The following is a 14,121-nucleotide window of genomic DNA, read 5'->3' on the forward strand; positions in this document are numbered from 1 at the left end:
AACATCCCTTTTTATAAGAAAGACATAAAATGGAGTGAAAAAATATGAAATTTAAATTTATGATATGGGTGAAATCCAAATTCCCTTTTCTATATAATTTTATACAAATTTAATTCTGCGATAATTAGGCATGACCGAAGAGTTTGTTTCAATAAACAGCGATCTGATAAGTTACCTTTCTTCTTCTGTTGTTCGCAGCTCCCAGCCATCGACATCCAGCTTTCAGCACATGGCCCGAATGATGGATACGCTGATACTGGACAACCTAGCACCGTTTGCGTTCACCAAAATCACCACCACCCATCGGCCCTCGCGGATCACCGCCACGACCAGCAACCTGGACCGGGGTGGCCCTGGAGGCGGATCCGGTTCCGGCAATGGCGGAGGAGGTGGCCCAGGAGGAGGCCATGGTGGCCCCATTTTGATTGGGGGAGGAGGCGGCGGCATGAAGAAGGCAACCAGCACCAACAACATGGCCGGCCACGGGGGACCCTCCAATGGATCAACCATTCGCGTCAACCTGCAGAAGAACAAAATTCCGACCCAAGGTCAGTTCAGCACACAGGACTGGTGGATTTGAGGAGGTCGGGCCCTGGCGGTGTATCTGACGAGATTCGGTGCTCCAAATATACATAAACCAGTGGTCCTCCCTCCCTAGATCGATCCAGGTGGCAAGAATCTTGGCACTTTTCTTTTTTCAACGTCGATAACATTAACCTCAATTTACATAATCATAGAGTTCATTATGCGAGCAATCATACGCTGACTGGCCCGCAGGGTGATGGAAATATGTGCTACTTTCAGCATAGCTTTCCATCCCTTACATTGTGTTTTCCGAAACATATTTTGGTGCCAAGTGCCACTAGCCGAGGTGTGATTTTGGTGGTCAAAGCTGATAATTCACTGGTGATGACCTAGATTTTATTTCCGAAAAAGCAACTATTAGATGGACCTTGAGCAATTATGATTGTAAAATTTCCATCTGGGCCAACGAAGGGCTGAGGCATAGCATGTCAAGAGGTTGCAGACGGAATCTAGTTCATACAAATCATAAAGCGAAATTGATCTGACCTTCTCGAGAGGAATATTTTGGCGTATAAAAGCCTAATATTTAAGCTTGTGCAAATTGAAATCTGTTTAGCGTACTGCGGCAACACTGTTTGTTTGAGTATTTCTGAACAACCTCATATGAAGCGTGTTCCAAGTGAAAGAAAAAATAGTTACATTAACATTAAAATTTAACAAATTTAACAAATTTGACAACAAACAAAACAAACAAAACAAACAAAACAAACAAAACAAACAAAACAAACAAAACAAACAAAACAAACAAAACAAACAAAACAAACAAAACAAACAAAACAAACAAAACAAACAAAACAAACAAAACAAACAAAACAAACAAAACAAACAAAACAAACAAAACAAACAAAACAAACAAAACAAACAAAACAAACAAAACAAACAAAACAAACAAAACAAACAAAACAAACAAAACAAACAAAACAAACAAAACAAACAAAACAAACAAAACAAACAAAACAAACAAAACAAACAAAACAAACAAAACAAACAAAACAAACAAAACAAACAAAACAAACAAAACAAACAAAACAAACAAAACAAACAAAACAAACAAAACAAACAAAACAAACAAAACAAACAAAACAAACAAAACAAACAAAACAAACAAAACAAACAAAACAAACAAAACAAACAAAACAAACAAAACAAACAAAACAAACAAAACAAACAAAACAAACAAAACAAACAAAACAAACAAAACAAACAAAACAAACAAAACAAACAAAACAAACAAAACAAACAAAACAAACAAAACAAACAAAACAAACAAAACAAACAAAACAAACAAAACAAACAAAACAAACAAAACAAACAAAACAAACAAAACAAACAAAACAAACAAAACAAACAAAACAAACAAAACAAACAAAACAAACAAAACAAACAAAACAAACAAAACAAACAAAACAAACAAAACAAACAAAACAAACAAAACAAACAAAACAAACAAAACAAACAAAACAAACAAAACAAACAAAACAAACAAAACAAACAAAACAAACAAAACAAACAAAACAAACAAAACAAACAAAACAAACAAAACAAACAAAACAAACAAAACAAACAAAACAAACAAAACAAACAAAACAAACAAAACAAACAAAACAAACAAAACAAACAAAACAAACAAAACAAACAAAACAAACAAAACAAACAAAACAAACAAAACAAACAAAACAAACAAAACAAACAAAACAAACAAAACAAACAAAACAAACAAAACAAACAAAACAAACAAAACAAACAAAACAAACAAAACAAACAAAACAAACAAAACAAACAAAACAAACAAAACAAACAAAACAAACAAAACAAACAAAACAAACAAAACAAACAAAACAAACAAAACAAACAAAACAAACAAAACAAACAAAACAAACAAAACAAACAAAACAAACAAAACAAACAAAACAAACAAAACAAACAAAACAAACAAAACAAACAAAACAAACAAAACAAACAAAACAAACAAAACAAACAAAACAAACAAAACAAACAAAACAAACAAAACAAACAAAACAAACAAAACAAACAAAACAAACAAAACAAACAAAACAAACAAAACAAACAAAACAAACAAAACAAACAAAACAAACAAAACAAACAAAACAAACAAAACAAACAAAACAAACAAAACAAACAAAACAAACAAAACAAACAAAACAAACAAAACAAACAAAACAAACAAAACAAACAAAACAAACAAAACAAACAAAACAAACAAAACAAACAAAACAAACAAAACAAACAAAACAAACAAAACAAACAAAACAAACAAAACAAACAAAACAAACAAAACAAACAAAACAAACAAAACAAACAAAACAAACAAAACAAACAAAACAAACAAAACAAACAAAACAAACAAAACAAACAAAACAAACAAAACAAACAAAACAAACAAAACAAACAAAACAAACAAAACAAACAAAACAAACAAAACAAACAAAACAAACAAAACAAACAAAACAAACAAAACAAACAAAACAAACAAAACAAACAAAACAAACAAAACAAACAAAACAAACAAAACAAACAAAACAAACAAAACAAACAAAACAAACAAAACAAACAAAACAAACAAAACAAACAAAACAAACAAAACAAACAAAACAAACAAAACAAACAAAACAAACAAAACAAACAAAACAAACAAAACAAACAAAACAAACAAAACAAACAAAACAAACAAAACAAACAAAACAAACAAAACAAACAAAACAAACAAAACAAACAAAACAAACAAAACAAACAAAACAAACAAAACAAACAAAACAAACAAAACAAACAAAACAAACAAAACAAACAAAACAAACAAAACAAACAAAACAAACAAAACAAACAAAACAAACAAAACAAACAAAACAAACAAAACAAACAAAACAAACAAAACAAACAAAACAAACAAAACAAACAAAACAAACAAAACAAACAAAACAAACAAAACAAACAAAACAATCAAAACAAACAAAACATTTTCATGGATTTGAACTCGATACAGACAATTTGAACTCGTACTTCACTTTTTGGACTTTTGGAAAACAAACATAAAATAGTCAATATAACTAACTTGAAAGAAAAACTCGAATAAAATATCCGGAAATGTAAACAAAGTCATAAATGATTTTATCAACACTCAGGAACGTTTCTGATTCCTTATCATAATATATTTAACCAATTTAAAAACCTTGTTTACGGCGGCAAAACGTTAGGTTGTATGTAAAATAAATTCATATAAAAAGATTCGTTGTGAATTTTTTTAAAATTCCAATAAAACTCTTATAAATTGATTGATTTTTGACGATTTCAGTCACGAAAAAATGGCAACACGGTCAATAAGAAGACTGATACTGAAGGGCTCAGTTTCATCTAAGCCGGCATTTTCAACTCCATCAAAAACAAACAAAAAACACATCAATACACTTTATAATACATCAAACACACAAAATACAACAAACATCAGTAGTGGCTAGGTGGAAAACAACATCCTAAATAGTGCAAATCATTTTTATATCCGTTTTCGTTTTCAAAACTTGCAAAGTGTCATATCCATCTCAACGAGATCAATAGTAAGTAGAATAGATTCCAAGGAAGATTGAATGCAAGTAGAAAGCTCAACTCTGAATATTTTTGTTATACACAACAGACAACTGGACTTACATTTCCCGATTAGACAGTTTAGCAGATTCAAAAAACTTGTTTTACAATTAAAACGAAAAATTTCAGTAAGTACACCATATATTGTAACACCATTTTAAACACATACTTAATTATGTTATATTAATAGATTCCTTGAAAAAGGAATAATGGATGCCGAAACGTCGGATGAAGAAAAAAAATCGTTTTGAGTTTTTTCCGTGACTGAAATCGCCGAAAATCAATTTATATTCACTACCCAACCAGTCGATAGATTTTTACTAAAATTCTAATATTTTACGAAATTTTATCAAAGGAACGAAAATTAAACTAACAGAAATCAAAATCACTCGCAGTTCTGAAAAAAGTTGGTTTTTGATTTTTTTAACTAACTAAGATCATTCAATTGAAGATCACTATCTATAATAAGTATTCTAAATATATTCATCGAAGTTTACAACCAAAGTCAAAGGAATATTTATTGCACATTGGTATTCAGAGTCCCCAAGCTTGTCAAAAAAGCTTTGAGATTCTGATAACTTCTAAAAAAGAAGAATTTTCAGACATGGGTATTGTATCCAGTTCGTGATTATTCGCTTGATTGAGTGTGCAATTAACAGTTAAAAATGAATTGTTTTTAGATAATTTTTTTTTTAATTTTTTTTCTGATTTTTAGAGCTTGTAAAATATCTATTTTCAATAGTTTTGTAGAATACTTGTAGGGAAAGTTTATAAAGTTTTTTTTTTCTCAAAAAATTTCAAAATCAAGGAATGATTTGTGATTTAACTACTGATCTTTAAATTATAATGCCTTACGAAAGGAGCAGCTTTAAAAACTTTGTCTGAGAAAGTTTTACTACATTTTGTGTCTTTTATTTCGTCAATATATATGTAATTTTTAAAGGTTTATGTTGTGATTTTCGATACCTTCTCGCAGTTTTTTTGAAGGATTTAAAATTTTCATTCGAAAGCTTCAATTTTCAATTGAAACTTGAGTTCTCATGTCTTGAGTTTTGCGTCTCATGTCTCATGTCTCATGTCTCATGTGTCATGTCTCATGTGTCATGTCTCATGTCTCATGTCTCATGTCTCATGTCTCATGTCTCAAGTCTCATGTCTCATGTCTCATGTCTCATGTCTCATGTCTCATGTCTCATGTCTCATGTCTCCTGTCTCATGTCTCCTGTCTCATGTCTCATGTTTCATGTCTCATGCCTCATGTCTCATGTCTCATGTCTCATGTCTCATGTCTCATGTCTCATGTCTCATGTCTCATGTCTCATGTCTCATGTCTCATCTCTCATTACTCATGTCTCATTACTCATGTCTCATGTCGTATATCTCAGGTCTCATATCTCATGTTTCAGGTCTCATGTATCTGATTCTAATCGATCCCACAGTGGTTCTCAATTTAAAACTCCTCAAAAAAATTTTCAAACCGATTAACTTGGTCAGTGCTCTATTTGATGTAGGTTTCGCTTTCGTTTCAGAAGTTCATCCAAACCCGCGCCATGCTGGCATCTCTTCCAACGCAACCTCGCCGCCGACGTCGACGGACTCACGCTGGATATCGTCGCTGCGACGGCGCGATCCGGAACTGCAACCCACGCTGCCTTCTATCAACAATCACTCCAACCATTCCACGAGTACCTCTTCGCTCACGCACCAGCACAGCGTCGGCTATACCAGCTCAACCAATACGCCAACCGATCGACGCAGCAGCCGAAACAGTGGCCAGAAATCGTCGCTGAGGAAGAGTCGCTCGGTTGAGCGTATTCGAGCCAGGAAACTTGCAACGTCGAAGGTGAAAGAACGAACCAAGAAGTCTTCCTCGGAAGAAGGTGGCGGATCGGATGATCAGGAGGTTACCTCGGTGGAGGAGAATTCTCCGCAGCAGCAGCATTCACCGGTAAAGAGAATCGACAAGTCTAAGATTTTCAGTCCGATCGGCTATGAGTCACATTTGGTGGATACGCTGGAGAAGGACATGCTTCAGAAGAATCCCAACGTACAGTGGAATGATGTAGCGGGATTGAACGAAGCGAAAGCTATCCTCCAGGAAGCGGTTGTGTTGCCGGTGATCTTGCCAGATTTCTTCCGGGGAATTCGTCGACCATGGAAGGGAGTTCTGATGGTGGGACCACCGGGAACTGGAAAGACTATGCTGGCTAAGGCAGTTGCAACCGAGTGCGGTACCACGTTCTTCAATGTTTCCTCAAGCACACTGACTTCCAAGTATCGAGGCGAGAGTGAAAAGTTGGTTCGATTGCTGTTCGAGATGGCTCGTTTTTATGCTCCTAGCACGATCTTCATCGACGAGATCGATTCGCTGTGTGCCTGTCGAGGTAGCGATTCTGAGCACGAAGCTAGTCGAAGGTTCAAGGCTGAATTACTCATTCAGATGGACGGTTTAAATGCTGCAAAGTGAGTATATTCTTATTACAACCGAGAGCAGTTTGTCTAATACTTTATAATTTGAATTTCCAGTGATGAAAAAATTATCATGGTCCTGGCAGCTACCAATCATCCGTGGGACATTGACGAAGCGTTCCGCCGTCGGTTCGAGAAACGCGTCTACATAGGTCTTCCAAATGACAACACTCGAAAGGCTCTGCTGGAGCTGTGCCTCAAAGGCGTCAACATTTCGACGGACCTTCAAACGGAAACCATTGCCGATCAGCTTTGTGGCTACACAGGATCGGACATTGCCAATGTTTGCCGGTTGGTTTTGAACGATAAATTCAACCTTCTGTAAAGATGAATTAACTTTATCTCGTATTTTTCACAGTGACGCCGCCATGATGGCCATGAGGCGACACATTAGTGGCCTATCCCCGTCGGAGATCAAAATGATTCGCCGCGAAGAGGTTGACCTTCCGGTGACCGCACAGGACTTCCAGGATGCGATGGCCAAGACGCGCAAATCGGTATCGGCCAACGATGTTGCCCGCTATGAAACCTGGATGGATGAATACGGCTCCTGCTAGTGTTACGTTTAAAGCTCAAAACTCCGCAAGGGCGTATTGCCTGCGAGTTGATGAAGTGCAAACCAAAAACTAATTCTCCTCAATTTATTCTCAAATACCAAAGAAATCCTCTCGCTTAGGGCGGCACTTTTGCACTAACGGGTGCCGAACAATTTTGCTAACAAGTATTAGCAGAGATCAGTTGCTAGTTACCCTTTGCTGTGTTCATTTATCTACTGCTTTATCTATTGACCATATTATAGTCCTAAACATATTATTCAGTCAGCTAACGAAAACCGTTTACTACTACCCTTCCCATAAATGGTAGCAATAAATCCGTAAGAAAATAGCCAGAATTGTAATATGAAAAAGTTTTTTTTTTTGGTAAAATATACACCAATAAAGTGCTGAGAAGGATGATAAATGTGGTTTGATTTTATTTGCTGAAAGAATCCGGCTCAAATCGTTAATGCCTTTTGTGTGGATCTTATTTGTGTCACTACATCGAGAAGATTTGTTTTAGTTCATTAACTTATTTTTAATACAAGCTTACTTTACACCTTTTTTTGAAGAGATCTTCAATTTGTTGATATCTGCTACCTACCCAAACAAAACACAATACTGTGGAAAAACTGTGGAATGGTAAATGGAAATTTTAAGTAATAAAGCTACTTTGAAGTTCATGTTAGTGGCTGAAGAGAATGCTATTCAGCCCCTAAGAGAACATATAGAATCTTTTACGTGACGAAAAAAAAATCCGGTTGACATATTGCTCTGATAACTAGATGACAGATTGCCGATTACCGGTCGATCTAGGTTTAATTCATTGATTTTAATATTGAATTTTTTACAGATTTTATAACAAAGCTACTTACACTTTGGAATTGAACACTTTCCAAATTGCTTTCCAGATCGCAATGAAATTCATTAGCCTCTCGACCAAACCAGCAATAGTTATCTAGAGCAGAAATTCAAAGTATTTAAACATCACTATGGAATGCTTAAAGCCATAAGTGAGGGGAATCATTGAAACAGAAAAGTCGATGGGATTTTTTTAATTGGTTTTAAAGGGACGTTCGATACGCTAAATACATAATTACATAGGTTATCATCACAATTTACTTATTTAAACTTATATTTGAACAAAAAACACTCACACAGGACACTCTGCAGGGTTCAAGTGATGTCCAAATAGCTGAGATACGTATTCACGTGGCGGTTCCGGAAATATTTAACGCAATGAGTCAGGGCCTGTCGATCGTTGATGCTCGCCAAGGGTTCCAAAGCTATTTTTGTCCTTCTGGTGGTGGAACATTTGACACTATGATTGCCTTTGAGAAGGTGTCGCATTAAAGGTGCATTGAAGTTCCAGTTTTGATGCTTTAGCTCTTCAGAAGGCGATGGAAGTTTCTGAGTAACTTTTACGTAACATGAGAACCTGAAAGTCTCGTGAAACCTTTGTGCAGCCAAATATGAAATCCGTGTTTATGTGCAAACTTCGATTCTGTGAACCCAATTGGTGTGACTTGGGCTTCAGATGACAGCCGCTGTTTCTAGATGCAGGTGAACCTAGGCACATTACAAAGTCTGTAGGCAGCATAAGTTAGTCAATTCTCTGGTAGTACGCTAAATAAATCACAAAATGCGGTTCGCCTTAGCTATTACATGGTTCAAGTGATGTTCAAATGTCATTTTGGAGTTCAGTATTAAACCTAGATCCTTTATTTAGGGGAACTCGTTCATCTTATGGGGTTAACTGAAGGCCTGTAGGTTTGGAGTCATGGAGATCATCGACTGATCGATGGCCCATATGAGTAATGGTAGCATTTTCGTAAAGAAATTGGATCTGCTTCATTATTATTTTCCTCTATATGGCAATAGGTCCCAACAAATTGCTCTAACTGTACACCGTTGCAAAATACTTCCGAATGCTTAAAACTCCTCTCAATCGCCTGATTTCAACTCCATAGAACACATGTAGTTCGCAGACAAGAAATCTGCTGTCTTAAATACTTACTTACTGATCCAATACCCACTGCTCGATTTCTATTGCCTTTTGATGACACTGGCGAATTAGTTCAAAATTTTGGATAAAACTGGGCAAGTTCCAATTCTATTCCATGTTTCCATGCTTGAAATCGTTTGCCAAAATGGTGGTAAGTAAATCTCTTTAAGATTTTCTAATATTTACAATCCCAAGGTCTAATAAAGTTGATCCTCCGAACTCTAATAGCTGTAACTATCAATTCCTTGAGCCGAATTCAAAAGTAGTGGTTGATTGGATTAAAGAAGTAGTGTATAAAAAATGTAACAAAAAATTTAATAATATGGAAGATATTTTGCTGGTAGACATACATGATAAAAAATAAAGATGGAAAAGCTATTTTGTGGTGGTGTGTTCGAGGGATTTCACATTGTCAGAGGCATTTTCCGAATGCAAGTATATTTGTTTTTAAAAAGAAATACGCGATTTGCGATGGGTCAATCGAAAGATTTTCGAAAAAGAGTTCGGCTCAAGATTGAATTTGGAGTAGGAAGCAATTTTAGGAGTTGTAGTACAGATGACAGATGAGCAATGTTTTGAGCAAGATTTTAGTCCAATAAAAAAAAAAAGAAAAAAAAAGCTACCAAAAAACTAAAAAAGTTCATCCTCCAAACTCAAATAGCTGTAACTATCAATTCCTTGGACCGAATTTCAACAAAAAACTTTTGATGAGTTACCTAAACTATTTGGAATGAATTTGTTGACCATTTATGTTTCTGCTTGTATATTTTTGAGCAACCTTATTAAATGTAGAGGCAACTTTTGTTGCTAATCGTGAATAAAATTCCAATATATGATGGTTCTCCAGCACTTTGAGTTCTTCGTTTTGAATTTTGCTGTTCTTCGGCAAATCCGGGAAAGCGATTTCCAAGTAACACCAATCGTTTTATTAGACTCGTCAGGCCCCTTATAAAACCAAAACTTTATCTAGTAGCCTGCTATGAAACATTAAATGTTACTTGCATCTCACCAACTCATCAAATATCAGTCCTTGATATTTAAACGATTTAACATGGAGCTGGTTGTGAGAATCAAACTGCCTGTAAGTAGATCAGAAGATGACATAATTTGTCTTGTCCAGGTTGAGCGAGAGTAAATTAGCATTGAAGTTTCCTTGAAGAGTATTCAGATCTTCTGATCTGACATCTGAGCTTCTACAATCCTTACATTGGAGTTCTCGTAGGACAAGGAGGTCAGCGAAAAGTCTTGGTTTGCCTTGCAAATGAAGCCTATGAATATCGTTCACATACAAGATAAACAGCAAGGGTCCCAGAATGCTGCCTTGAGAAACTCCAACGGGAAGGTATCCAAAATCACTTTTCGATTGATAAATTTGTACACACTGCTTCCTATTTGCACTCGAAGAGATTCATTTTTCTTAATTCTTAGCGTATATCTTTCATGGATATGATGGCTAGCATCTAACAAATCCTAAAACCACCAACTCACAGAAAGTGTACAATGTATGCCGTGGCCGGGATCCGATCTCATACCCGCTGGCTTAGAAAGCTTGAAGGCTATCCTCTATGCCACGGACTGCGGAATTGTGCGGGGCAGAGGAAAATCCGTCAAGCTAGCTCAGTAGCAAGAAACTCCTCGAGCTGGGTCTCAGATTCGGCTTACTGTAGGAATCAAGGACTATCACAATTCTTTCACATAAATTGCTATGAAAACATGGACTTTATAAAACTAAACGCAAAGGAACAAGACGTTTAATTTTCTATTTTGAATAAGGTCAATTTTTATTTTTCTAGCTGGCTCTATCGATGGTTGGAGCAGAATCAGATGACAACCGGCGTCTTTCTCGTTTGCAGAATCGGTTCTGTTCAGGATCTGTCCGATGTGACCGAACCCACAGAGGAATGTTTGCCTTAATGCCTATGGCCCGCAGTCCAGAGAACTCAATGCTCCTTTTACTTTTAGTCGTAGCAGATACGAATATCTGCCGCCGGCCTCGAATATCGAAGTTCAAGTTCATGTTCATTGATTGAACGATTGAAGGCCATCCTGCTTTCCAATATTGTGGTATCCTGATGGAAGATAATCCCACGTCATAGCAATCCATGAGTGGCGAGAACAAGGTAAACGAGAGTATAAATATTGGGATCTCTCAAGAGCAAGATTCAGTCTAGAAAGGACAGGCAAACAAGCAACAAGGACAGAAAAGTAAGAATATTACATTGGCGACCTGAGCGCTGCTCTTCCCTGGAGAAACAGTTTAGTTGATTTTTTTTATTCCAAGGGGCAGTGTAAGAGCCGGTGGTGGAAGAACGGTGGAGCAAGCGTGATTGCATAAGGACGATGGCGCGAGAACGACGGTGCACGGACGATGGCGCGAGGGCAAGAACGAGAGTGGCAACATTAGTGTTGCTTCGATGCAGTCCCGAGGATCGCCGTGAGCGGTATAATATCCTGTTTGATTCAGTGTGCAAAGCGCTGCAGTGCTTATGGGATTGCAGTGCTTGTTTACTTCAGTGCTCAAATGTTGTGGTGTGTAAAATGATGCCGAGGTTTCATTATTCTAACGTGCTGCGGTGAGACATCACCACGGGCAACTCTACTTTCGTGACGCTAGGGGGTGTGAAAATATTGGAAAAAGAATTAAAGCGTTGAACACTAGTCAGAGTTCAGCTCAAGGCAGTGTTAATAATTGCAGTCGGGTCCAGCCCAAGGCGCAATGTATTGGAAAATAAACTTGAACCCGAGTATCAGCTCAAGGTCAGGTGGAGGCAGTGAAAGCAAAATCCTGAATCGGAGTATCAGCTCAAGGTCAGGTGGAAGCTTAAATGAGAATGAAGCTAAGACCTGAATTCGAGTATAAGCTCATGGTCAGGCGAAGTGGTATGGAGAAACAAAAGCAAAAATTAAAAAAAAACTGATAAAAGAATTGAGGTAAAAAGCCAAGAAATTGTGACCATGAGAGATTGAATGGAAGAGTTGAAAAAATGGCATGGATTGATAACAAGATGATGATAAATGTAAAAAAAACTAACATAGAGAAAAAGAGAATAGACAAAGAAAATTCAAGGAGATATTTAGTGAAGACATCACTAGAGGAGAAGAGATCAAGCATTTGTTATGAACGGATTGCAAAAAGAGAAAGCAGATAAAAGATAAAATTAAAAAAAAACTTGGAAATGTTAATGTAGTTATGAAAAGTTGAAATCAAGAAAGCTATAAATTATATAGAAGTAATAGATAAGAAATACTTAAACGAGTTAACAACGAGAATCTTAAGAGTTGGTTTAATAGCTTTTTGTGCAAAGGGCGGATGTGGTATCCTGATGGAAGAATACCCCACGTCATAGCAATCCATGAGTAGCGAGAGCAAGGTTAACGAGAGTATAATTATTGGGATCTCTCAAGAGCAAGATTCAGTCTAGAAAGGTCAGGCAAACAAGCAACAAAGACAGACAAGTAAGAATATTACAAATATCTCTTCGTAAAGATTCAAAGTGCGGCCTACTGCCAGTCGTAAGACTATCGGATGCTGTTTATCCCGAACGCATGATTTCAGTTTGCAGCATTCAATCGGGATTTCATGCTACGACTCGTATGGTCTTCGAAGACGTCATCTATTTATATTTCGACTCGAATAACTTAACCGGCGCGGCGAGAGCCACTCTATTTACTCCGAAGGGTTGTTTCCACCAGTGATTTGTACCCTTCCTTACGATGTACACAAGGTCAAGTCCTATTCCTACAGTTTCAATAATAGAAATAGAAAACGACACTCCTCGGATACCCCTAGAGGTGGAGTTATCTTACACTTTGCCATATATCTTTCCTGATCAATTTTTGTAGCTTCTTCAGTGGGATAAAATGCAATCTACTAAACCCCCTCTGTGCTGCTAGGTTACTCTAGTTTTTGGGCCTCGTTGCTATTTCCAACCGTAGTCCGTCGTTTGATTATTGCTTACTCTAGTTTTAAGCCTGTGGAAAGCTTGTGTAATCCGTATGTAAAGTGGGTTCTTTAAGCTATAAAGTCTGCTTCATTTAATATTGGAACAAATTCTTTTGCTCATTGTGGCGCTCCTAGTGGAGGGATTTGGAAACTTTTTTCACACACGTGTCGGGAAATTCATTACCTTTCACCATGTATTTATGTCATAACACCAAACGATAGCATTTTGTAAACAACCGCCATGGAAACCGAACGGAGAGATCAAATTGTGCACAGTTTTCTTGAAAATCCATTGTTGTCGGCATCGAAGCTAGCTAAACAGCTTAAAATGCCCAGAAATACCGTATGGCGTGTTATCAAGCAGTACAAGGAAACATTGACGACGGCTCGGAAGCCGCATTCGAAGCGTCGGAGTGGAACTGTAGACCGGAAACTGCGTGGGAAAGTCATCAAGGCCGTCAAGAGGAATCCCAATCTTTCAGACCGCGATTTGGCCAATAAGTTCCAGGCCGCTCACAGTACGGTGCGACGGATTCGTCTCCGGGAAGGAATAAGGTCATTCCGAGTCAGCAAACAGCCAAATCGGACGCTGAAGCAGAACAATGTGGCCAGAATCCGTGCTCGAAAGCTGTGCGACCAAGTGCTGACCAAGTTCGACGGATGTATTCTGATGGACGATGAGACCTACGTGAAGGCGGGTAAATCCCAGGTCAAAAATTTTATTTGGCGACGGCTCGGGGGGATGTACCTGCAAATTTTAAGTTCGTGTTTGCGGATAAATTCGCCCGCAAGTACATGATTTGGCAGGGGATATGCAGTTGTGGACAGAAAACCAAAGTCTTTCTCACTGACAAGACAATGACATCAGAAGTCTACAAAAAAGAGTGCCTACAGAAACGGATTCTGCCGTTTATTCGTGCCCACGACCGTCCAGTAATGTTTTGGCCGGACCTCGCAAGCTGCCATTACAGCAAAACGGTTATGGA

The 14,121-nt window shown here is 37.1% G+C and overlaps 1 protein-coding gene across 3 annotated transcripts in view; it reads left to right on the forward strand.

The window, feature by feature from the left end:
* Positions 1-7,611, forward strand: part of LOC129754217 (katanin p60 ATPase-containing subunit A-like 1) — a 57,868-nt gene extending 50,257 nt beyond the window's left edge. For 2 of the 3 annotated variants that reach the window (XM_055750131.1, XM_055750129.1), the window contains exons 2-5: positions 199-548; positions 5,712-6,645; positions 6,709-6,942; positions 7,010-7,611. In XM_055750131.1, the coding sequence (XP_055606106.1) occupies positions 199-548; positions 5,712-6,645; positions 6,709-6,942; positions 7,010-7,208 (1,717 nt within the window). In that variant the 3' untranslated portion in view covers positions 7,209-7,611. The remainder of the gene's footprint in view (positions 1-198; positions 549-5,711; positions 6,646-6,708; positions 6,943-7,009) is intronic. The other variant, XM_055750130.1, reaches the window with a different exon arrangement.
* Positions 7,612-14,121: the final 6,510 nt, after the last annotated feature.

Source organism: Uranotaenia lowii, chromosome 3 (assembly GCF_029784155.1).
Source record: "Uranotaenia lowii strain MFRU-FL chromosome 3, ASM2978415v1, whole genome shotgun sequence".
In the NCBI taxonomy this organism is placed as follows: Eukaryota; Metazoa; Arthropoda; class Insecta; order Diptera; family Culicidae; genus Uranotaenia; species Uranotaenia lowii.